Source organism: Hemiscyllium ocellatum, chromosome 32, assembly GCF_020745735.1.
Source record: "Hemiscyllium ocellatum isolate sHemOce1 chromosome 32, sHemOce1.pat.X.cur, whole genome shotgun sequence".
In the NCBI taxonomy this organism is placed as follows: Eukaryota; Metazoa; Chordata; class Chondrichthyes; order Orectolobiformes; family Hemiscylliidae; genus Hemiscyllium; species Hemiscyllium ocellatum.
This window is the reverse complement of record NC_083432.1, coordinates 35,610,965-35,637,511: the sequence shown is the minus strand read 5'-3', so window position 1 is coordinate 35,637,511 and position 26,547 is coordinate 35,610,965. Positions and strand designations below refer to the sequence as shown.

Below are 26,547 nucleotides of genomic sequence, written 5' to 3'. Positions count from 1 at the left end.
CAACCCATTTTCAAGTGTACTGATAAAACTGCACCAGATTACCACTCTTAAATACAATTTTTTAAATGTTCAGGAATTTAAAAAGGTGTAAATATTAGACTTCATTGCAGTAAAGTTATAATCGACTTCAAACATTTACGCTGTTTCTATCTCCAGAGATACTGCCAATTCTGCTGAAAGTTGACAGGAATTTCTGTTTCTGTTAATTTTTAAATGATCAATTACTCGGCCCAATTATACGGGTTTTGTAACCGATTTTGTTTGTGATCATGCAAATGCATTTGAGCAGAACCTTGAACCACAATGTCATTTTGAAACATAGGCACAATTTTAACCCACATTACTGAATCATTCTGCCTCTTATTTTCGGTGATTAATATTTATTACCTGCTTTATTGCTCCTGCCAAGTTAACGTGGAGTGGCGGGAGGGAGGGGGGTGAACAAAATTCCTCCAATTGATAACTTTAATTAAACTTCACACGGAATTGTCAACATGGGAACTTATGAAGTCAGAAAGCATTAGGCTGTGTGAAAGTCCACAAAGGAACACACAGCCATGCACATAGATCATAAAGACACTAACCACCTCCCCCCCCCATGTCCTAGCCCCATACCTCACAAGCCAGGCTTTGTTATCACATAGCCTGACATTACACACTACTTATTTAAATAAATCTGTTGGACAATAACCTGTTATCATTTCTAACTTTGTCCACCTGGTCTAACACCGGCACCTCCACATCACACCGGACCCGAAACATTAACTTTGATTTTTCTTCACATATGCTGCCAGCCCTGCTGACCTTTTCCGGCAACTTCTGTTTTTGTTTCTGATTTACAGCATCTACAGTTCACATGCTAACTTCCTTTCCAAGATTATCAACAAGAGGATTATTATCAGAACATGAATTTTCTGGTAGTAATTGAAAGATAAAAACATGCCAGATTCTTGACTAACTTGACTGTATACAAAGGAATTGACTCTACTGAATACTCCACACCAACATTTGCAAGTTCCCCTCTGCGCCAAAACTTTCCTGATTAATAGCCTTCCTTTATTGTAACTGTGTCAAAATTCTGGAACTCTCTCCCTAACAGCACTGCCCACCATGGACACCAATGACTCACAACTACCCTCTGAAATGGCCTAGAGACCAGACATATGTGAGGAAGATGATTCACTCATCAGCTGGGTAACTGGGATCTATAATAAATGCTGGCATTGCCATTAATACTCACATCCTGAAAATTTGTTGTGTTTTTTCTTTAAAAGTCAACTTAAAATTGCAAAGCACCTACAAAGTTCGTAATCTCTCCTTAAGAGATTTCTAAAATACTATGGCCGTGATTTCCTGCTTCTACCTACACAAAATGGACTGCAGTGTTCAAAATGGCTGCTCACCACAAACTGCTCAATCTTCTCAAACCACTCACAGTCAGACTTCCACTTGGGACCTCTCACCTACAGACTATTACCTGTATGTCTGGGAGTTACAAATTCTCCTTCTTCCAGTTGCTAATTTTCCTGTTGCAGTGCATCTGTTACTAGGTATAAAATGCTATTACTATTCACTGGAGTACTCTTCCCTGTTCAGGACTACCACAAGGGTTGAGTTCTTAAATCTTTAACTCATCCCTGCTGCTGACTGTGCTGGTTATGCAGGCGACTTGAAGTTGAGTCCAAAGATTTCATACCACTGTTAACCATGTAATATATAGTCAATCCAAATCCACACTGCTGCCAACATATGACACTGCATGAGCTAGTGCACATGATAAAGGTTGCTGACGCTATCCTCTCAGAAATGGCAGGATCTGCTTGTATTGTGCATTTGAGGAAAACTGACATGCTATGACATGACAGGTGGTTTTTCAGATATCATAATGTGATACATGTTAGTTCCCACAACATATGAATAGGACCTAGGTCATGGAGCACTGAAGAATTCAAAGTGAACTTTCATTACAGCATCTGGTATTTCCAAATGGATACTATGATCACAGGCACTTGTGCATCTGGGCTCAAGCTAAGCAATCCTGATGTCTTGTAGCATGCTTCTCTCAGGAGAAAGTGAGGTCTGCAGATGCTGGAGATCAGAGCTGAAAATGTGTTGCTGGAAAAGCGCAGCAGGTCAGGCAGCATCCAAGGAGCAGGAGAATCGACATTTCGGGCATAAGCCCTTCTTCAGGGATGTGCTGCAAATGGACTCAGTAACATGGAGACTGAGATCTTTACACCATTAGGTTACATGGCATTATACAGTGACAACATCATGACCATATCTCTTACAGGCATATTACATATCTGCTGCTTGACATTATACAAAAGCGAAAAACATTTTCTGGTCTGACTAGAGTTCCTTGTAGTTCTAAGATATCACTAATTGCACATTAGCAACTAGTTACAGGTTACATTGTTTAGAATTCCAAATCTTGGAATTTCCTCCCTAACAGCATTGCAACTCCACAGTACATGGGCTACAGTGGTTCAAGAAGGCAGTTCATCATCACCAACTCAACTGTAACTACAGATGTGGGCAATAAATTACTTGCCCAGTCAGAAATGTTCACATTTCATGAATGAATTAATTAAAAATGTCCAGTGTGAGTTCTCACTCCTTAGATCCTACACTGTCCTCCCTCAAGTCCATATGATACCACCATGTGATGGTGCTTATACAGCGCTCAGCACTAACCCTTTCAGACAATATATAGCAATTGGCATTAATACAAAATGGTTGGTTCTCCGGATCAGCAATTACAATTCTAAAGAAAATGTACTCAACACTCAATAATTCTTATTTGGTTTTCTGTGCAGCAATATCTCTCAATTTTCCCAAAAGCTTCTTGGAATTGTGTTTAATTGAGATCCTGCTGTATTTTCCCTCTGTTGTGTTACATTACTTTGGACTCTTTCAGTAATTTGAGCCAGACCATATTATGAGAGACTAAACAAAGTACAGGGAATTGCCCCATAACCTATTATTCACCAAAGTTCAAGACTTCCCACGATCTGTTGCAGTGGGTTTGCCATTGATTCCATGGAAACATCAATATCATTGATTAAGCAGTTTTTTAAATTTGGCATATTAAGTGTTTCTCATGCATTTCTTATCAGAAACAATGTGTAGCAAATCAGAAAATATAACAGTGAGAGGCTACAATATTTCAATAATCAATTGAATTTCAAAATAATTTTATAAGTTGGCTACTGCATTAAAATTTGGTTAGCAGTTAAAAAAAAACGCAATCTCCCGAAGTTCAGTTAATTTTCTGTAAACAATTCAGATGATTTTCATAAGAACTGTCCTTGCGAAACAGGAATGTACGTAGGGTTTCAAACCCAGCTATTGCAATGACGCAGGTCTTTTTGATAGAAAGGGCATTGACTCTGTTTTTCATTGGGATTGCTCAGAGTCGTAATCATTGACTGTCAGTGGAAATGATAACAAAGGTGGAAAAACATGACTTCAGCACTGAGCAAAATCAATGGCAGCAATGAAGTGGATTTGAGGTCCCCTTGAAAACATGAGTTCAGATGTTTTACCTTATTTCCATGACCCTTCAACAATTACTGTTTCTGTACTCAGATTGGTGACCTCCCAGACACCTTTGTCGGCTATTATTGTAGCAATGCTCTACTATTGCCAGATTTGAAAATAAATCAACCACATGTGATTTTATTGTGAACACAGTGAAAAGCATTTTGAAACTTCTGATTAGTTTCTACTTAGACTTTGGAGAATGTTTCCTGAATGTGCTCATGAAGTGTCTTCAAAATTACTGATATCAAAGAAATACAAGACAAAATGGAATGAAGCCTTAAACATTAATTCTGGACGTTACTCTGTTGAGAAAAGATATTGTAATTTGCATGTGGAAAACAAGTTATCACTCCAAGACAATATGTTTTCAGTTACACTGAATAGTCAAAAAGGCAATGACATAGTGGTTTTATTGCTAGACTGTTAATCCAAGGACCCAAATAAAGCTCTGGGGACCTGGATTTGAATCCCACCACTGCAGATGGTATAACTTGAACTCAGTAAAATCTAGAATTAAGAGTCTAATGATGACCACAAATCCATTGTTGAAAAAAGCCCATCTGGTTCATTTACCTCCTTGACGGAAGGAAGCTGCCATCCTTACCCGGTCTGGCCTACATGTGACTCTAGACCCACAGCCATGTAGTTGGCTCTTAACTGCCCGCTGGGCAATAAATGCTGGCCTAGCCAGTGCTGCCCCCATCCTGTGACTGAATTAAAAAACAAGTTAAGTTGGCAAGTGCCATGTTAATTAGCACTGTTTCAATTGGTTTCGTCATTCTTCAGTCATGGCTGTGATGGTTGTGCCTTCATTAGAAACCATTGAATATGGGAAATCCATTTTTCCCATTAAGCTGCAAACTGAAATGAATTGCATTGAAACTCCCAGTGGAAGTAACTAATCTTAGTATCAAGGTGGCAAGGCTTTGAAAACCTCTATTGACTGAAGCTAACTTGGCAACATTTCAGTCAGTTTTATAATCTCCATCACTCCATTCTGAATAGTTGCTTTCATAGTCAAAATGTTTTAGCCATTCTGACCATTCATAGTTTCTGTTTTGATATGTCATTGACATCAAAATCTACAGCTCATTGTGGATTTTGTGCATTTAATTTCAGTAAATTATTTATGTGAAGCAAATTTCTCTTACATCTAGTAGCATAACTTGATACTGTCAGCAAATTTCCTGTTGCCGCAGCTCCCTCTTCTATTTAGTTTCCAAATGATGTAAGCAGCAGAGATTGACGTGTTTTCACTGATGAATTTTATAGGTTTGTTAAACTCCAATATTTTCACATGGGTTGGCCTTGTGACGTTCTCCATGCATGAAGATGTTGGTTTGAGACACACAAATGACGCAGGTGCTGTTGCCAAAAAGGCCATTGACATTGTTTTTCCCAGGCATGCTCAAAGTTTTGTGATTATTGGCTGTGAATTGAATTGATAACGAGACAAAAAAACATTCCCCTCTCCTATATAAGCCCTGAATCACCACAGGCAAAATCAGAAACTGAACTCTGAGCTGACAAAACCTGCAGTAGCTTCCGAACATGCAGAGAATGGACGCTGGGATGGATCTGCTCCACAGCTCCGGGGTAGAGCTGGTGCAGTACCTACAGATGAATTACAGGGACTCCCAGAGCTGGTTCACCTTCATCTCTTTCGCCGCTGACCTGAGAAACACTTTCTTTGTTTTCTTTCCCATCTGGTTCCATCTGTGTGAAGCCGTGGGTGTCAAACTCATCTGGGTGGCCGTCATTGGAGACTGGCTCAACCTCATCTTCAAATGGTAGGTATTGTCAGATAAGTTCTTTGGAGTTTTATTAAAGGTCTCATTTGAGTAATGGAATAGACACTAATACAGGCCAGGTAGCAAACTGAATTAAGTACTTTGTGATGTCTACTGGTCATGTAAAACATTATATCAATGGTTTCTTTCTTATTGAAAGTAACCTCAGATATACTTGCTGTAACTTGCTTTGAGATCTGGAAATTTGTGACTGAAGACAAATACTTCCTTTTATTTCAACTTTAAGTAGTGAAAATGAGAAATGCTTATAAATTAATGCATTTTGCAGCATTTCTTCTTGCATTTCTTGTGTCATAGTCTGCTACCATCCTGGTCTGTCCTGAGCTTAGGGGTGGTCAAACAATTGAACTCTACCTGACAAAGAGGATGTTATGGTCAAGGTGGGGATGTAGAGTAAGCACTGACCATTTTGAAGGCAGTGTTTGAACCATCTGGCCACTGCACTTTTCAATGTTAACATACTGAGATTTGGAATATATTATCTGGAAATCAAAATAGTATATCATTGGTCCACCCAACACATATTGGACAGGCCTCACTCTGTCCCATGTGAGATCAAGTCAAATTATACTAATAATAGTAAATGTGTTTTAGATTTTAAATTATGCATATTTTGCAATAAGTTATGGATATTAAAATAAATCATTTAATTTTTCTTGTAATTTTTTCTTGGTCTTATCTCTGGTTATTGAAACGTTTTTAATATTAAGTAGGTCATCTGAATTGAGGATTCTAGTTTGTGGTTTAGTTCCAAATTAAACCTGCTGAATCAACAATTCCAATGTTTTACCCTTTGGTCCACTGGTTACATTATCACCAGATCCCTTTAACTCTTGCTAAGCCTGTGATTGAAATTTCCTGTATTTGTCAATGAGGAAGTTTCAGAATAAATTAGGACTTTTAAGAAAATTACATAATATAATATTTGTGTCATACTGATTTTTTAATAAAATTAAACTGATTTGTTGTGGTGAAGAAAATGATTACTTGAGCATAACTTCTAGTGTTTAGGCACTGGTTCATATTTCATGGTGTTTGGTCAGAGATCAACTTAGCATCTAAAACAAACAAGTTTGAAGTAATTCTAATTTTATTTTGCCTGTGGTTGAGATCAATGTAATAGAGTTGGAAAACCTTCTTGTTTTCTGTTCTGTAGTCTGGCATCGCAAAGTTGCACTTTAACTTACCTCTTGGCAAGAGCTAAGAAATCGCAACTGGGGATTCCAGTCTGTGGTTTAGTTCCAGCTTTAACCTGGTGAATAATCAATTCCAATATTCTACCCTTTGTTCCACTGGCCACACCGTGCCAGTTCCCTTTAATGCTTCCTAAGCCAGTGATTGAAATTTCCTTCAAGTTATCGGTGAGTGAGGTTGCCAAATTGAATACCTAAATACAAGGCATTTAAGCAAATTACACACTGCATATTCGATATAGGTTAACCTTTCTCCCATTACTTTTCTTTTACAGGTTCTTATTTGGACAAAGACCTTACTGGTGGGTCCATGAGACCCAGTTTTATGCTAATTCTTCCCTTCCCGTGGTGCAGCAATTTCCGATCACATGTGAAACCGGACCAGGTACTGGCAATTCACTACAGAACAGAGGCAGCAGCTAGAATTGCAGTTTGAAATGTTGTTTATTTTTGCTTCTGCCATCTCCTCACTGTCTGCTTTTCTTGTCCGGTCTAATTTGATATGCTGCAAGTGAAGTAAATCATTCATTATACATTATACATCCAATACTAGCAGCTAAAGTAATCAAAAAAAAGAAGCATCCTAATCAGGGTTTTTGGCTGGCACGCATCAGAACAAATGCAAGAATGACAAATTTCAAAGGGAGCAACAATTCATCCTGTGTCAGAAAAAGGTGCTGAATGGATGGCAAATCAACTCTGAATAGTTGAGAGAATACACACAAGGATTGGCCACAGACAGCTGCATGGAAAAGAGATGATGTCAGGAACTAGGGAAAAGAGCAAAGACAATGGTTTGCAGTCTTCTCAATTTTAGTATTGACCATCCATCACTGGACGCAGGATGAGAAATCTGACAATGTAGCGAGAGTGGGAGGGTTGAGAACAGTGGTGATGAGGTGGACTGAGCATGCGTGAACAAACCGTGTGCTTTCAGATGCTGTCACCAAGGGGCATGTAGATAGGAGGGGACCAAGGATAGATCCTTGTGGGATACTGGAGGCAAAGTAATGGGAGATTAATTGTTTTTTTAAAAAGTTTACAAAGTATACTAGAAGGTGTAGTGACATTTTCTAATCGAGTCTATGGATGATGTATTTGACAGGAAGTCCATCTGGTCATGCAATGGGTTCAGCCGGAGTCTGGCATGTGATGGTCACAGCATTACTGACCTTTGGATTACAAAAGAAGCAGCCCATCTTCCAAAAATGGTAAGATTTAAAACATTATACATACCACGTGAGCATAGGGATATCAGCACTGCTTTTAAGTGTTAGGTTTGTCTGGACTGTTATGTGGTCATGCACATTAAATGTAGTTTGTACATGAGGTGTGGGTGCCACTCAATACACACTCAATTCTGCAAGTTAGTGCTTTACATGTCTCTGAATAAAAACCGACTATATTTAAACGCATGACTTCCACATTTATCAAGATCAGAATCAACTTAGAAATGCTTACTTACAAGTAACTTCGGAACACTGTTCTGTAAGTTGATTTGAATTCATGCAAATATTATTTATAATTAAGCAGCGTGTACCATTTGTATATTATGTCCATCCAGACTCCTATTTAACTGAATCTTGAGTAAAAGGAGAACAAAAATAAGTATCTGTGCATAAATATTAGACAGCTGGATAGACGATGCATTATGCTGCAGTTACAGGCCCTTGTGAGTTTCAATTTGGAGATTCATTATTTTACTAACTGCTCAATGATTATCCTCCCAACTTCTAGGTGTCTCCATGTGCTGCTATGGACAGTGTTCTGGGTGATTCAGATCTGTGTCTGTGCATCGAGAGTGTTTCTGGCCGCTCACTTTCCACACCAGGTTTTCTTTGGAGTTATTTCAGGTCAGGATACTTTCTTTCAGTTGAAAAATATAACAATACAGCTGTGCATTGATGCAGTTTGCATTAATTTGAATGTGTGTAACCATTGGTTGTATTCTACATAACTGAGTTCTCAAGGGAAAATAAATCCAACTTAATGACTTTTTGATCACATTGACCAACACTGATACTTTTCTAATATGGATAATTATATGTGACTGTGGAGTCAATGGACTGATTTGATATCATTCATTTTAAGTCACCAGTTGAGATAAAACTCTAGCGCAGGTCCTATAAATGCTTAGAAGCTCTTTAACAATGGAGAAAAAAAGCCATTAAAGCTGCTTGAAATGCCTATTAAAATGCTACTCTTTCATATACACTAAATACACATTTTGCTACTGGCGTACACTGTCTGTAATGTACATATGCTATCGATTTACCAAAGATATTAATTGTGAGTTTCTACACTTAGGGTTGATGGTGGCTGAAGCGTTTGGTCGGACTGATGCAATCTACAATGTGAAGTTTACGCAGTACCTGAAGATCACTCTGTCCTTGTTCTCCTTCGCTCTGGGCTTCTATCTGGTGCTAAAGGTGCTGGGAGTGGACTTGCTGTGGTCAGTGGAGAAAGCCCAGAGATGGTGCGCCCGAGCAGAATGGGTCCACATCGACAGCACTCCCTTCGCTGGTCTGGTCAGGAACATGGGGGCCTTGTTCGGATTGGGATTAGCTCTCAACTCCCCCATTTATGCTGAGAGCTGCAAAGGGAAGAGGAGCCAGCAGTTCAGCTTCAGACTAAGTTGTATAGTGGCTTCATTACTCATCCTGCATCTGTTTGACTCAGTGAAGCCCCCGACCCAGACGGAATTCCTGTTTTACTTTCTGTCTTTCTGTAAGAGTGCTGTTGTACCTCTGGCTGCTGTGGTATTTGTTCCATACTGTGTGTCACAAATTGTAAACCGAGAGGAGAAGAAAAAGCTTCTATAGTTTCTGACCTCACAAAACTTGGAAACATGTTCACAGCACTGATGTGTGCTTTTATAAACAGAGAGAAAATACTAGAATTGCACTGCATCTGAAATGAGAAAAAATGCTGAAGGAGGCGATGGGCAGAGGAATTGTGAAAAACAGACAAAGAAGTCAGTGTTTCAGTGAGGTGGCTTGTTGATCCACCCAATCTCTTTCCAGATTCTGCTAAATCGTCAGTTTTCCTGTTTACTTTCCCCTGTTTCATTTTTTAAAAACTCCAAATTTTTGGGGACATTTGTACTTTTTTAGTTTCTGGATGTTATTTTGATTTGCATGTCATGTGAAAGGAAAACAAACGTGTTGAGAGGAATCAATTGATGGATTTCTGAATGCACAATTAGTTAGTCACTTTGTTCTTTAATAAAGAGAAGTAAACTGTGTGAGCCAATTTTCATAGGGTCAATAGCTTTGGTTGTCCTGAGTCTAATTATGAGCCAGTTGTCTCCTTCTGTCATGAGGATACAGCGATTTGATTTAGTGAGGGTGCAGGGTTAAAAATGGTGCTTTCACTAAAGGTATAGTGAATCAAACGCACATTTCATCCAATTGCCTGATTCGTTGAGGGAATATGGCACTGTACCTGCCTTGGTTTAGGGCTGGGCACAGCTTAATGGCTTGCTTCCACAGGAGGAAATGAAGATGGAGAGTCTGCTGTCTTCTCAGCATAATCTGCAGATGTAGATCAACCTGGAGGTTATCAGGCCAGAAAAGAATGATAAACGGGAAATCAATTGAACGATCAGAGCACTCTAACAATTATCAACATTCAGGGTTGGGAACAGGCTTTTGGCTGGGTACCATTTGTTAAAATGTTTTCTGTTAACTCCATGTATGTTCAGACTTTTGGAATATAATTCTTTCAAGAGAGGTGGGCAGTGTAAGCTAGAGTTTTTGTTTATCGCCCATCCCTAACTGCCTGGAAAAGGTGGTGTGCTGCCTTCTTGAACCTCAGCAGTCCATCTGGTGGAAGTAAACAATGATGTTAGGAAGGGATTTCTAGGTCTTTGATCCAGCTATAGTGAAGATGTGTAATACTGTGGCTTGAAGGAGGTGTTCCCAATCATTTGCTGCCCTTGTTTTCTAGCTGATAGAGGCTGTAGTCTGGAAAGCGCTTTTGGAAATGATATAATGAGTGGCTGCTGTGCCTCTTGTAATGATACTCACAGAATGATTATAAACACAGAGGAGGTCATTTGGCTCATCAGATCTGCATCATATGCCACTATGTATTGGTGATGGAAGGGATGACTTTTCATGATAGTGAATAGGATGCCTATTAAGCAAGCCACTTTATCCTTTATGTGTGCCTATTGTAATTTCATTCTGACTGCTGAAGTCCATTGTCTGGCCTTTGTGCCTAACTGGGAAAGACATTGAAATGCTGCACATTTCATTGTAGCTGCTTCAATACTGTTTCATGTCTGAATGCTGTTCCACCAGGTAATGACAATGTTGATCGATGTTGTTATCCACCACACAATGTTCCATTACACAGTCAGGCCAGTGGCCAGCTCTGCACCCAAGAAAAAAACAGCAACAGCTGAGACTCAAAGTGAATTGTTCTATTTTTTCTTTTTGTATATATGGTCCTCAAAACACTTTAGGCTGTTTTGTTGTAATAGTAATTTCAAATGGTGTGGAATCATTTGATTCTAATAAAGTTACACGATGTAATTTCAACTCAAACCTGAAATCAGCTCTTTTGTCACTACCTCTAGTGCAATCACCACGTAGCAGTGAGATTACCTGCATCAGTTACACTTTTTTTTTCAAAACTTCAATACACCAAGAATTTATGTTTGTTTCCACTATAAGGTAGAGGTGGCAAGGGAACTGTAAAACCTACGCCCACACCTCCCTCAGCTCTATCCAAAGTCCTAAAGGAGCCTTCCACAACCATCAAAGTTTTACCTGCGCATCCACTAATATCATTTATTGTATCCGTTGCTCCCGATGCAGTCTACTCTACATTGGGGAGACTGGGCGCCTCCTAGGAGAGCGCTTTAGGGAACATTTCCGGGACACTCGCACCAATCAACCACACCGCCCCGTGGCTCAACTCCACCTCCCACTCTGCCAAGAACATGGAGGTCCTTGGCCTCCTTCACCACCTCTCCCTCACCACCAGACGCGTGGAGGAAGAACGCCTCATCTTCCGCCTCGGAACACTTCAACCCCAGGGCATCAATGTGGATTTCAATAGTTTCCTCATTTCCCCTTCCCCCACCTCACCCTAGTTCCAAACTTCCAGCTCAGCACTGTCCCCATGACTTGTCCGGACTTGTCCTACCTGCCGATCTCCTTTTCCACCTATCCACTCCATCCTCTCTTCCCTGACCTTCAGCCCCTCCCTCACTCACCTATTGTACTCTATGCTACTTTCTCCCCACCTCCACCCTCCTCTAGCTTATCACTCCAAGCTTCAGGCTCACTGCCTTTATTCCTGATGAAGGGCTTTTGCCCTAAATGTCGATTTTACTGCTCCTCGGATGCTGCCTGAACTGCTGTGCTCTTCCAGCACCACTAATCCAAAATCTGGTTTCCAGCATCTGCAGTCATTGTTTTTACCAGATGAGATTACTGCATTTCCTTGAGTAATGGTATCAATTCATAATGGTCTTAGACAAGATGTACTTTAGAATCAATACAAACACCTTGACTGAGTGGTTCAGCCCTCTATGTGAAATGCAAAATTGTCAGAGTTATGGCCAATTGTGGGGGAAATAAGAATGGAAACAACTTGCCCATCATTTCTCAGAAGTCTGCAACTAAATTAGAAACTACCTTCTGATTAGAATGCATTGTGAAAATATCAGGTTATATGATATGCCACTAATAAATCAAAATCCACAAATAACTCTGACCGGAACATAACCTTAATTGAGAAACAGATATTTTATTGGGGTTTAAGTGTACTTTGTATCAGATCAACTATATATTTAATCGAGACCAAGAATTTAAAATTGCCTTTCACTTTTGAAGAATTGCATTTCAAATGTATATTTTGAACTCTCCATACAGATTAAAGGGATTAAATACTCCCCTTAAATGAACATAGTGGCAGTCTTATTATATACTCAATATTCCAGCTCAAAAATCTAAATAAAAATAAATATTTCTAAACTGCTCATTTTATCTAATTGGCAATTTGCCTGCATTGTGGAAATCTATATTTTGCTCTCCAGCTAATCAATGAAACTATTATTTCACCAATTGTTTATGAGTTATATAGACAAGGTGACTCCCTCAATCAATGATTAATTGGTTAATCATTCAAACTTGGATGGTTAATTAAATCATGAAATTGTTATTTGAAAATACTTCACATAATGTCAAAGTTCTAATTTGTATCTGTGCAATCCAATATTTAACTGGATGCTGTTTTGAGCAGACACTCGAGAGTACAATTTTATATCATGGTGAATATAAGCTTACCACTGAAAATTGTAATGAGAGTTCTGCTGAAATGTAGTCACAGTTAAGCTTAAAACAATCATAACTTTACAAACAATTACATTCTACTAACAGTTATGGTCAGAAATGTAACAAAATATTGATCTCATTGGCACCACAAACACTGTTTTAGAAATTTAGAATTCTTCTCAGAAAGGCTGTTGAAGCAAACACACATGATAATTGCAAAACTAATGGACAGATTTTTCTTCAGCAATTATTAAAGGTTATGGAAGGTGGTAGGTGGAATTAAGATATTAATCAGCCTATGAGCCAGTTAATTGGTGGAATAGAGTTGAGGGACTGAATAAACTACACTTGTTCCTATTGAAGACTCACCATTCCATTCTCAAGGACAACTAGAAGTGAACAATAAATGCTGGCAACACCCAAATCCACAGAATAAATGCAAAATCAAGTAAAATAATTTTTCATATTCAGCTGATAAAGGGTAGTTTTTTAATAATATCAAGATGCATAAAAAAAACTGGTTCAGTCATAAACCAGTGATTTTTGATTTGATTTGATTTATTATCATATGTACTGAGGTACAGTGAAAAATGTTATCTTAGATGCTTTACAGGCAGATCATACTATATAGTGCATTAGGGTAACAAAACAGAGTGTGGGATACAATACTACAGCTGCTGAGAAGTTTAAGAGAAAGATCAACATTAACATTAAAGAGATCCATTCAAAAGTCTGATAACTGTTCTTGAATCAGTTTGTATGTGTATATAAACTTTTATATCTACTGCCTGGTGGAAGAGTTTGAAAGAGAGTATAACCAGGGTGGGAGGAGTCTTTGATTATGTTGGTTGCTTTCCTGATGCTGTGGGAAATGGAGATGGAGTCAATTTATGGGAGGCTGGTTTGCGTGATGGACAGGGCTGTCTTCACAACTCTGTAGTTTCTTTCAGTCTTGGGAATAACAATTGCCATACCACACTGTGATGCATTGAGATAGGATGCCTTCTATGGTGAATCTATAAGGATGTCTTGAAACAGTAAAAGGTGGATAAATCCCTAGGACCTGATCAGTGAACACGCAAACTCTGTGAGAAACTAAAGGAGCGACTGCTGGGCCTCTTGCTGAGATATTTGCATCATCAATAGTCACAGGTGAGGTGACGAACGACTGGAGGTTGGCAAACATGGTGCCACTGTTTAAGAAGGGTGGTAAAGACAAGCCAGGGAATTATAGACCAGTGAGCCTGACCTCACTGGTGGGCAAGTTGTTGGAGGGAATCCTGAGGGACAGGATGTGCATGTATTTGGAAAGGCAAGGACTGATTAAGGATAGTCAACATGGCTTTGTGCGTGGGAAATCATGTTTCACAAACTTGATTGAGTTTTTTGAAGAAATAACAAAGAAGATTAATGAGGGCAGAGCAGTAGATGTGATCTGTATGGACTTCAGTAAGGCTTTCGACAATGTTCCCCATGGGAGACTGATCTCATGGTTAGATCTCATGGAATATAGGGAGAACTAGCCATTTGGATACAGAACTGGCTCAAAAGTAGAAGACAGAGGGTGGTGGTGGAGGGTTGTTTTTCAGACTGGAGGCCTGTGACAAGCAGAGTGCCACAAGGATTGGTGCTGGGCCCTCTACGTTTTGTCATTTACATAAATGATTTGGATGCGGGCATAAGAGGTACAGTTAGTAAGTTTGCAGATGACACCAAAATTGGAGGTGTAGTGGACAGCAAAGAGGGTTACCTCAGATTACAACAGGATCTGGACCAGATGGGCCAATGGGCTAAGTGGCAGATGGAGTTTTATTCAGATAAATGCGAGGTGCTGCATTTTGGGAAAGCAAATGTTAGCAGGACTTGTACACTTAATGGTAAGGTCCTAGGGAGTGTTGCTGAACAAAGAGACCTTGGAGTGCAGGTTCATAACTCCTTGAAAGTGGAGTCGCAGGTAGATGGGATAGTGAAGAAGGCATTTGGTTAGTTTCCTTTATTGGTCAGAGGTACTGAGTACAGGAGTTGGGAGGTCATGTTGTGGCTGTACAGGATATTGATTAGGCCACTGTTGGAATATTGCGTGCAATTCTGGTCTCCTTCCAATCTGAAAGATGTTGTGAAACTTGAAAGGGTTCAGAAAAGATTAACAAGGATATTGCCAGGGTTGGAGGATTTGAGCTATAAGGAGAGGCTGAACAGGCTGGGGCTGTTTTCCCTGCAGCGTCGGAGGCTGAGGAGTGACCATATAGAGATTTACAAAATTATGAGGGGCATGGATAGGATAAATAGACAAAGCCTTTTCCCTGGGATCCCTAGAGTCCAGAACTAGAGGGCATAGGATTAGGGTGAGAGAGGAAATATATAAAAGAGACCTAAGGGACAACGTTTTCACACAGAGGGTGGTACGTGTATGGAATGAGCTGCCAGAGGATGTGGTGGAGGCTGGTACAATTGCAACATTTAAGAGGCATTTGAATGGGTATATGAATAGGAAGGTTATGGATGGATATGGGCCAGGTGCTGGCAGGTGGGTTGGGATATCTGGTTCGCATGGACGGGTTGGACCGAAGGGTCTGTTTCCATGTTGTACATCTCTATGACTCTATGACTCTATGTGTAAGAATCCTTGTGGACATTCTGAAATGCCCCAGCATTCTGAGGAGGTAGAGGCATTGCTGTGCTTTCTTAACTGTAGGGTCAATGTGAGTGGACCAGGACAGATCGTTGGTGATCATCACTCTCAGGAACATGACACTCTTGACCATCTCCACCTCAGCACCATCGATACAGACAGGGGTGTGCCCTCCACTCCACTTTCAGAAGTCAGTGAATACTTCTGTCATTTTGCTGACATCAATGTAGAGATTGATGTCTTTACACCATGCTGTCAAGCACTCTATCTCCTTCCTGAACTCCGGTTGTTTGAGTTCTGACCTACAAAGTTGGTATCGTCAGCAAACTTGTAAATTGAAAGAATTTGTTCACAGAGTCGTGTGTATATAAGGTGTATAGTAAGGAGCTGAGTATGCGGCCTTGCAAGGCACTGGTGCTGAGGATTATCGTGGAGGAGGTATTGTCACTTATCCTTACTGACTCCAGTCTGTTGGTCAGAAAGTCGAGAATCTACTTACAGAGTTGGGACGGGGGGGAGGGGGAGGGGAGCAGAGACCCGTGTCCCAGAGTTTGGCGGTGGGCTTATTTGGAATTATGGTGTTCAAAGCAGAGCTGTGATCAATAAGTAGGAGCCTGCCTGACATAGTTATCCTTGTGACCATTATAAGGAAAGGCCACTTAATCCATCTGAAGTCTTTGTCTTTTAATTCCACAATATTCATGACTACAATGTTCAACTAATCATTTCTACTAAGTAATTGAACATTTTAGTTTTTTCAGAGGATTTATATTTCCAAACATTAATTGTATCTTGTCATATGGTATGATAATGTTTTAGCACATGATGAACTATTTAAAATGTGGGTTTTTTGTCACATCTATTTAGTGACAATTATTTCAAATTCATTTGTGGGATTTGGGCATTACTAACTGGCCAGCATTGATGGCCCATCCCTATTTGCCCTTGAAAAGATGGTGGGGAGCTGCTTTCTTGAATTGCTGCAGTCCACTTGCCGTGGATTGACCCACAATGCCAGTAGGGAGGGAATTCCAGGATTTTGACCCAACGACTGCGAAGGGACGGCAGTACATTTCCAAGTCAGGGTGGTAAGTGGCTTGGAGGGGAATGTGCAGGTGGTGGTGTTCCCAAGTATCTGCTGCCCTCGTCCTTATAGCTGGAAGTGGTCATGGATTTGGAAGGAGCGGCCTAAGGACCTTTGACGAACTTCTGCAGTGCATCTTGTAGATAGTACACATTGCTGCTACTGAGCGCTGGTGGTGGAGGGATTGAATGTTTATAGATGTGGTTGCTTTGCTCTGGCTGGTGTCAGACTTCTTGAGTGTTGTTGGTACTGCACCCATCCAGGCAAGTGGGGAGTATTCCATCACACTCCTGACTTGTGCCTTGTAAATGGTCGATAGATTTGGATGTTAGGAGGTCAGTTATGAACTTTTTGATTATATTTCTTAATTCTGTAACACATCTTTCTAGTTGTCACTGCAGAACAATTTAAATTTAAATCACATACTAACCATCATGATCACACATTTAGTAATGATTTTTCAAATTAGAACATTTCCAAGTTCACTCTTTATCCATTCTGCTTCAGAAGATCACTGATAAGTGTCTCCCTGTTGAGATTTGGTGAATGGTAACTTGCAAAAGATAATATATGTGGATTTAACTGAACTCACTAAATAGTTTTTAGTACTTACTATTCATGGATTTGCATTGTTTTCACCTTAATTCCAATAAAAGACTACTGGCAAAATCATTAAAGCTTATCGTACATTTATATGAGGCATAAGTTACTCATTAAAATGCTGTCCACTGCTTTTTCCTACTTATCAGTCATTAATTTAACAAACTTTGGCATGCCTTGGAGTGCCTGCATGAACTAATAAGAAATAGGGGTGGAAAAAGTCCATACAGCCCGCTGCATTTAAAAAGATAATTTCCAATCTTCCACCTCAAAGTCACCTCTCTATCCTGTCCATATTTCCCTCAGTGCCCAAACATCTACTGATCTCTGTTTCAAATATGTTCAAACATTGAACATCCACAGCTCTATCCAGAAGAGAAATTCAAAGATTCACAGCCAAGCAAAGAAATTTCTCCTCATCTTAATCTTTAATGGTTGACCTTTCTCCTTAAATTATGATCCCTAGATCGAGATTCTACAGCCAGCCTCTCAACATCCACTCTGTCCGACTCTCAAAAAATGTTTTATGTCCTAATGGAGGACAAAAGCCAATTCTTGACCGAGTGAGAACCAAAGTAATTAACTCTTTAGAAAAAGTTAATTTACAGATTAATAATGATTTAGTTTTTTTTTATTGCAAGCCAGTAGTAATAGCATCCTAACCATATATTGTAGAGCTATTGAAGGTGATACATCATGGAGGATTCAACAGATAAGCTGGATGTGTATCTCAAATTATTTTTACACATGGTATCGTGCAAGTTTGTTAAGAGCCTTGCATTTCCTGGAAAAGTAAGCCATATTGAGGATGGAATTACCGGCAAAGGGGCATGAGGAGAACATTTGACACTTTGTGTCCAGCATGCTCAGTAACCTCCTTACTTGAATTACCAGTTTTGTACAGATATCCAACATTCGTATCAATATGACAGTGGCAGTATATTTCACTCTAAAGGAATTTAAAGGAACTGGAGGCATCTAAGGTATCTTCATAGGTTTAAGGTTTCACTTAATAGTTAGCTGTATTTCCCCACTCGACTTCAAAATTCTGAGCGCCTCCATGGGGAGGAAAGGTAACAAATTAATGCATTAATTTCTGTCACAATGACACTACTCTGATAGCACGTGACGATAATGTGTATTTGTTTTATCTACTTCCAAGCAAGCAAACTGAGAGAAATGGTTTCCAATTCACATGATTTACACTTGTCTAGAAACTGAACTAATTATATAAATACTGTGGTTACGACAGAAGGTCAGAGGCTGGGAATCGTGCAAAGAGTCACTTCCTGACTCCCCAAAGCCTGTCCACCATCTGAAAATGTGTTGCTGGTTAAAGCACAGCAGGTTAGGCAGCATCCAAGGAATAGGAAATTCGACGTTTCGGGCATAAGCCCTTCATCAGGATGAAGGGCTTATGCCCGAAACGTCGAATTTCCTATTCCTTGGATGCTGCCTAACCTGCTGTGCTTTAACCAGCAACACATTTTCAGCTGTGATCTCCAGCATCTGCAGACCTCATTTTTTACCCTGTCCACCATCTACAAAGCTCAAGTCAGGAAGGTGATGGGATACTCCCCACTTGCCTGGAAGAGTTCAGCTCCAAAAGCACTCAAGAAGCTTGACATGATACAGAGGAAAGCAACACATTTGATTGGCATCACACCAGCAAGCATTCACTAGCTCCACTACCACCAGCATTCAGTAGCAGCAGTGTGTATCATCTACAAGATGAACTGCAAAAATTCAATAAAATTCCTTAAAACTTTCAAACCCATGACCACACATCATCTTGAAGGACAAGGTCAGCAGATATATGGGAACATTTACCACCCACGAGATCTCCTCTAAGCCACTCACCATCCTGACAAATATATCACCGTTCCTTCACTGTCGCTGGGTCAAAATCCTGGAATCCCCTCCCTAATGGCGTTGTGAGACACGGCTAAAAATCACACAACACCAGGTTATAGTCCAACAGGTTCAACCTGGTGTTGTGTGATTTTTAACTTTGTCCACCCCAATCCAACACCGGCACCTCCACATATTAGGTCAACCTACAGAACATGGACTGTAGCAGTTCAAGAAGGCAGCTCACACAACCTTCCCAAAAGTAACTAGGAATGGGCAATAATTGCTGGATGAACCTGCCGTGCCCACATCCAGTGAATGATTAAAAAAAAGGTTGACCAATAATCAACTTGTTAAATTTTGCAACATTGCTTTCCAGAACATGATTTCTGCAACAGCACTAATCCATTAGGAAAACCGTATTTCAAAAAATCGAGTGAGTTATTTTCAAATTACCTTCTTGCACTGAGGCTTTTAGAGTTGCTGGTATGTAAAGTCATTTTAACTCCACAATACTGAAGGCCAGGAAAGGGTTGGGAAGGAGAAGGGCTTGGGAAAGGCGTGTCTAAATTTGACCAATGTTAATTCTGATCCCAAGTTGCTTTCAACTTCCAGTACCACTGCAGTGGGCTTGATGTTCAACAACTAACTCTTTCTGCAAAGGCAGACCAGTAGTTAGAATATAGAAGTGAGGCTGGTGTGCATGATCTAGAATTAATGATTGCAGGCACGGACTCCCAGAATTCAAAACATCTCAGCAGCTGATGGGATGAGGGAATCTCCAGTGGGTAGGTGCCTTTTCAAGCACTTCTTGGGAGTCCAGGAGGAACAAGAGTGCTTCTTTCCTCACCGCCATTGACCCCACCCCACCCCAAACAAATGTGTCCAATTCTATCTACCCACCAGATACTGATCTCCCAATACCACAATAATTCAGGCAAAAGTGAGGACTGCCGATGCTGGAGATTAGAGCCAAGAGTGTGGTGCTGGAAACGTTCATTCCTGATGAAGGGCTTTTGCCTGAAACATCAATTTTCTTGCTCCTCAGATGCTCCCTAACCTGCTGTGCTTTTCCATCACTACACTCTTCACCACAATTGTTCATCCAACCCTCCAGAATCTGAGCCCACCACACTGAATCAGCCCACCCTGCAATCTCCCATGAAGCTTTTCCATGACTTGAGTCCACACAGTGATCCAAATCCACATTGCATTCTCCCAACCTCATTTTCTATTGGATGCAGTGTGGGCCCACTGCTGTGATCCAAGCCCACCCCCAATTTGAAAATACAGTAGCGCCTTGACATACGAACAACCCCGTTCACAAACAAATCGGTTTACAAACACGATTGTACATAAAATTTTGCTTCAAAGTACGTACGAAGTTCAAGATACGAATGAAGGTACGAACGTAAAAAGCCCGCGAGCGACCATGTCGTTTCATTGCTCTGCTTTGCCATGCGCTTGTTGAACGCAAAAGCTCTCGGGCCCAGCGTGATCTCAATCAGTTCGTCTTTGGCGCGTGCGCTGTGAACAGCCGTCCAAGCATTCTTACGCTATCCGAACAATGGGAAAAATTGATTCAGTTCACGAAACTTTTCAGTTCGCGAACTGAGTCCCAGAACGGATTAAGTTTGTAAGTCGAGGTGCTACTGTACTCCAAAATCTCTCTTCATCCAATGATCTAAAGCTCCACCAACTCTGATCTCCATAATTGACCAAGACTAGACCCCATAGTTTCAGACTGGTGCATTCCACCCCAGGCTTTCCCATCAGTCATCAAACTATGAGCACAAGCGAAATCTAAACATTCTAATGAGGTCCTGCCAATAAAATCTGATAGCACAGGAATCCACATTCCTGGCATTCCTGAGCTTCTCAGCCACTAACTGATCCCTGCTTCCTCAGAAATACCAGGGTTGGAAGACTTAATTTCACAGATGCTTTAGCATTGCAAATGAATTTAGACTTATTACTCTTTTTTTTCAGAAGAACAGTTATTTCACAAACTTGGGAGTTTTATTGCTGGTAGGATATTAACAATTATAGACAAACCCTATCCAATAGAAATTGACCAAAAGGATATACAATCTATCGGGAAAAATGAATTACAAGATCACAGTCAATGTCCAACTTTCCTTGAGTAGCCCCTTTTAGATTATGGGGAGAAAAGAGAATATGTTTGGTATTACTACTCAATTCACCTTCTTCTGTGAAGATCATCAGCTTCTGCTATGCAGGCACTTTTCTAGTATCCAGGTTCCTGCTGAGGGTATCGACATTTTGTTTCCTTGTATTTAATACTATTCCTCATCAGCCCTTCCGTTTCATTCAATGAAAGATATTAGTGAGGAAAATCTTCATTCTGAAACCTCATTACTGACACAGCCTAAGCTGGGGTAATTGAGGACTGAGGAGTCAAATGTTTCGGACTAGAAAGGGATAAAATGGATGAAAGTTCCTTTTGCTGAAGGTTATCCCACTAACCAAGCCCAACTGCAAAATGCTTAACTTTAACCTGACTAAAATGCCAGTTGAAGTGGCAGATTACCCTGGGATTTCATTCTGAAGTTTTGTTGGGTTTTGACAATTACAGCTGAAAGTTGAAAAGCAAACCAAGATTATGCATCATTTTAGTCAGCTTAAGCAAGTAGTTTGGTCAATAGGAAGGAAAGGAAAAGAAGTTGTGGTTGGGAATGTTTGGTTGGGAATGTTGGGAATGTTAGTCACTAAATGTGACTATAAAGGAATCTCCAGTGCAGACTACTGGAGGTTTTTAAGCCATTACTGAGGAAAACTGGCCCCATCTGTGCTAATCTCCCAAAGGAGGCTGTAGAAGGGAAACAATTTAATACATTAACCTTTTATTAAAAATTTTGTTAACTAGCTCAAAGGAAGAGGAGGGGCAACAGCTAAATGTCACGATACTACTTGAGAAGTTTGGAAATTAGTAGAACCGGGGTGAGAGGGTGGGGTGGAGAGGCTCTGAAAATAGGCAGATGTTGCCAATAACAAGCGTAGTTTCAGCCAAAGGTGATGTGTACGTAATGGTGAATGGTAAAGTCCTTGAATAGATAGTCTGGAGAGAAGTGATTTGTGTAATAAGAAGGGGATTGACAGGGTTAACACCCCAATAGACGTGTTAAGGTCAAAAAGAGAAAAGGATGGTGCGAAGTTGAAGTCAGCATGTGGTCACTGTTCATGAGGACACACCAATGGGGTAATTGATATATGGCACTGGCACCAAATTTACTCAGGAATAAATTGGAAGCATTAATGCAATGTCTAATGCATTAGATGTACTTGACAGAAGAAATATCTGTACGAATTATGATATTATGTGAGGTTTAACAGGTTTGTGTGTTCTTTCCTAGTGCTACCTTTTTGCTTGTCACACATTAACTTCACGTACTGAAGTCCATGATTTTCAAATAAACAACCTGTACAAGATTAAAAAGAAGCTGAGTATGGGAAAATCATTCATTGTCCCTAGTCAGTGAAATGTTAATGAGTCCTTATTTTGTAACAAGGGGGAAACTTTGATTAATACATGCATGTGAGAATTTAGTTATCCCATTATTACTTGAGATGTTTGCAATCTGTCTTTCTCTGGAAGTTAAATGAATGGACTGTTATGGCTATACAGCATGCAAATCCACCACTATAATTAACAGACCCTCGAGTTGCAATGCACAGTGACACTTCATGCCAGAGTCGCAATATTAATTCTGTTTCTCTCTCTCCATAGATGCTGCAGACCTGCTGAGTTTCTCCAGAATTCTCTGTGTTTGTGTCTGAAATACTCATTGCCTCAGCTAATTCAAAGTCATGGATCGTCAGCTTCGGGAGGAGATGCTGGAAGTCTAAAATTAAGAACACAAAATGCTGGAAAATCACAGAAAAAAACAATGCAAGTTGTTAAAGATTTGATTTTCATTTCTGTATCAGTCACTGTGGTTAGATGTCAGCTATCCTTTCTCTTAGGTAACTCATTCAATAAATACCGTGACACACACATTTCGCAGTGCATATATTGTCCTCCCCTGCTCAGTTACTTGGGAAGCTAATGTTAATATTGCTGCAGTTCTGAAAGCACTCATAAAATATTACAACTGACTGTTGTTTGATCTGCATCCAAATACACTTTATGGTATTTTGAAAGAAATAGTGAGCACAATGCATGATAGAGCTGATTACAACTATCTCCAGCAAGAAACTGTGATTATAACAATCTGCTCCTGGTGAAAGAACTTAGGGTTTGAGGAGGTTCAGGTCACTCTCATTCTGTCCACTGTAACACAGCACCACATCAAACCTGAAGAACTATGGTTTGGTGTTAGTTTCCTGCTGTCTATTTAGATCAGAGGAGCAGAAGCAGTTCAATCATCTGTCAAGTCTGCTCCATCAATCATTAAGTTCATGGCTGATCTGATAGTCCTCAGCTCCACTTCCCTGCTTTTTCCCCATAACCCTTTTAACAGACTAGCTCAGTTGGCTGGATGGCTGGTTGTCGACGCAGAATAACAACAACAGCATAGATTCAATTCCCACACTGGTTGTGGTCACCATGAAGGTTGCACCTTCTCAGCGTCTCCCCTCACCTGAGGTATGGTGACCCTCAAGTTAAACTAGCAACCATCACAATCAGTCGGATCTTGACTTAGATATATAGCCAAACTGTTGGTTTGTGGTTATATTCAGGATTAATGTGTACATAACCTGCCTGATTATCTTGAGAAATGTCAATATTCCCTCTTAAATAGACAGGGAATATTTTAAACAATATTCAACCAAACTTCTAAAAAAGCATTGTCTCCATGTAAACCTTTTTTTTTAAATGCAAGCAAGTCATGAACATGAACAGAAGATTGAGCTATGTTAGAAGTTATATTGGTATAAGCAAAGCAATAGATCAGTGCTGTAAACATTGCTCCTTTGGAATGAAGCTGGTGGAATAATTACCCTTGAGTGATAGCAGGTTTTCTGGAACAGGACCACGTTCAGATAAGGACACTGTAAGAATGGGAAAACTCTGGGTTAGATGCTTAAAACAAATAACTGTAATTTCAAAGCTGTGTGGACTTTTTTTCATTCATGCACACTGTTATGCAGATCCTACATTTATTCTGATTCTAGTTTAATGAATGGTCACTGGACCCGAAATGTTCACTCTGCTTTCTTTCCACAGATGCTGCTAGACTTGTTGAGTTTCTCCAACAGTTTCTGTTTCTGGCTTAAATTTATTGTTCACTGATGCTTCATCCTGGGCTGGGTTTTCAGCAGTTCTCATCAGTGGTGGTTTGCCATTGCCTTCTACTCTCAGGGGCACAATGTGGGGACAGGTCTCAAGTCTACCAGCCAGAAACAAACCCACCCTGTTGATGTTATTTTGAATTAGATGTGAGCCATCTGAAGTCTGGCTCTCCAGCCTCTTAATTTAACCATGTTTAATTAAGGTACTTGCTGATATACGGTGTGGAATAAGGATAAAAATGACTATTATGGCTGATTGCATGGTTCAAAAGTCTGATTAGGAATTATAGGATGGTGAATACTGTCATGAGAAGCATTTTAACTTGAAAGAACAGCTCCATACACCAGTAACAGATAATACAGTAGATGAAAGAAACAAACTCCTGTGGGCAGATCGTGCTAACTTCAACTTAACACTTGGGTACAGTGGAAATCTTAGACACATACCAAGGCACTGGGAAGAAATCGGAAAGAAGAGAAGGAGAAGATCTGTTTGTATTGTTTAATCTGGACCAGTACTTGCTACTTGAGGCAATTGTGTTTGATTTTCCCATCTTAACTCCAATTAAACTCAACATATTCACTTCAATTGATCCCTCTTAATTGAAATAAAAACAAATTGTTTGCTCATGTCAGTGCCAAAACAGGTTAGAACATTTTGCTTGACTCCTGGAACAATATGTTTACTTGTAGGTCCTGTCAAGAGACTTGTGACCTTGTTTAGTTAACCACTACGTGACATCAGGTTTGAAACTGTCTCTGACTTTGCTGTTGACATTTACAGAAGTGAAAAAAACGCAACAAATTGCATCAAGTGGTTGAGTTAATCAGTAATATTTAAGATATGTGAACAAATTGTAACATCAATAGCCATACTGGTGTTTATGCTTGCAAACATCAAACATCATGATAGAACTGTGCACTGTTGTGTTTCCCATAAGACATAGGAACAGAGATTAGGCCATTCAGCCATCCTGTCTTCTCCGTCATTCAATCATGGCTGATAAGTTTCTCAACCCCATTCTCTCACTTTCTCCCAGTAACCCTTGTTCCCCTTTACAATCAAGAACTGATCTATCTCTGTCTTAAATATACTCAACGATGTGGCCTCCACAGCCTTATGTGGCAGTGAATTCCACAGATTCATCACTTTCTGGCTGAACAAATTTCTCCTTAACTCTGTTCTAAAAGGTCTTTCTTCCCTTTACTCTAAGGCTATGCCCTTGGGCCCTAGTCTCTCCTACCAATAGAAACACCTTCCCAACATCCACTCTGTTCCGGCCATTCACTATTCTGTATGTTTCAATTAGATCCCCCCCTCATCCTTCTAAACTTCATCAAGTATAGACCCAAAGTCCTCAAACGTTCCTCATACATTAAGCTTTTCATTCCTGGAAGCATTCTCGTGAATCTCCTCTGAACATGCTCCAAGGCAAGTGAAATATGGGGCCTAAAACTGTGCACAATACTCCAAATGTGGTCTGACCAGACCCATTTATAGCCTCAGAAGTACATCCTCTCAAAATAAATGCCATCATTGCATTTCCCTTCCTAACTACTGACTCAACCTGCAAGTTTATCTTGAGAGAATCCTGGACTAGAACTCCTAAGAGTCTTTGCACTTCGGACTTCTGAATTTTCTCCCTGTTTGGAAAATAGTCCATGCCTCTATTCTTCCTACCAAGGTGCATGACCTCACACGTTCCCACATTGTACTCCATCTGCCACTTCTTTGCCCACTCTCCTAACCTGTCCAAATCCTTCTGCAGCCTCCCCGCCTCCTCAATGCTACTTGTCCCTCTACCCATCATTGTATTCTGATTTTCCTCTGATTTTCTGTTACAGATGAAGTATGTTTCCCCATCTCTCTGCTATGTTAGATCACTTCTGGCACTTCATAGAGTTTAAAGTTTATCTTGTCTCAAAAAAAAATTTATGCTTCTGAATATTTGAAGCTTAGTTATAAATGTTATGTTCAGCTAGTTCAATCACATTCGAGAAACTGTGAAAGAACTATGGGGACATATCTTGTTTCATGCTCCACATTTAATGTTCTTTGGCTCTCATGATTCATTACCTATTATGATACTAAACTCAGCAGTGTCAACAGAGGCTGCACTGAAGTCAAATTGGGCTCTTTATCAGAAGGAAATAATGATAAAATAGAAACTTGACCTACTCCCATACATTAGTATCCAGCTGAAAGTAGCATTAGCTGAGCCCTGGCAAACAGCCAGGTATCTCTGATGCCAATGGTACTTCCACTCGACAAAGTGTTTTCCTTTAAGTT

At 40.1% G+C, this 26,547-nt stretch overlaps 1 protein-coding gene across 1 annotated transcript; it reads left to right on the top strand.

Annotated features, from left to right (window-relative positions):
• The first annotated feature begins 5,106 nt into the window (after positions 1 to 5,106).
• Positions 5,107 to 9,372, top strand: LOC132830733 (glucose-6-phosphatase catalytic subunit 1-like). Its single transcript, XM_060848566.1, has 5 exons — positions 5,107 to 5,336; positions 6,826 to 6,935; positions 7,656 to 7,761; positions 8,288 to 8,403; positions 8,858 to 9,372. Exons 1-5 carry the CDS (start codon positions 5,107 to 5,109, stop codon positions 9,370 to 9,372), a joined length of 1,077 nt encoding a protein of 358 aa, XP_060704549.1.
• Positions 9,373 to 26,547: the final 17,175 nt, after the last annotated feature.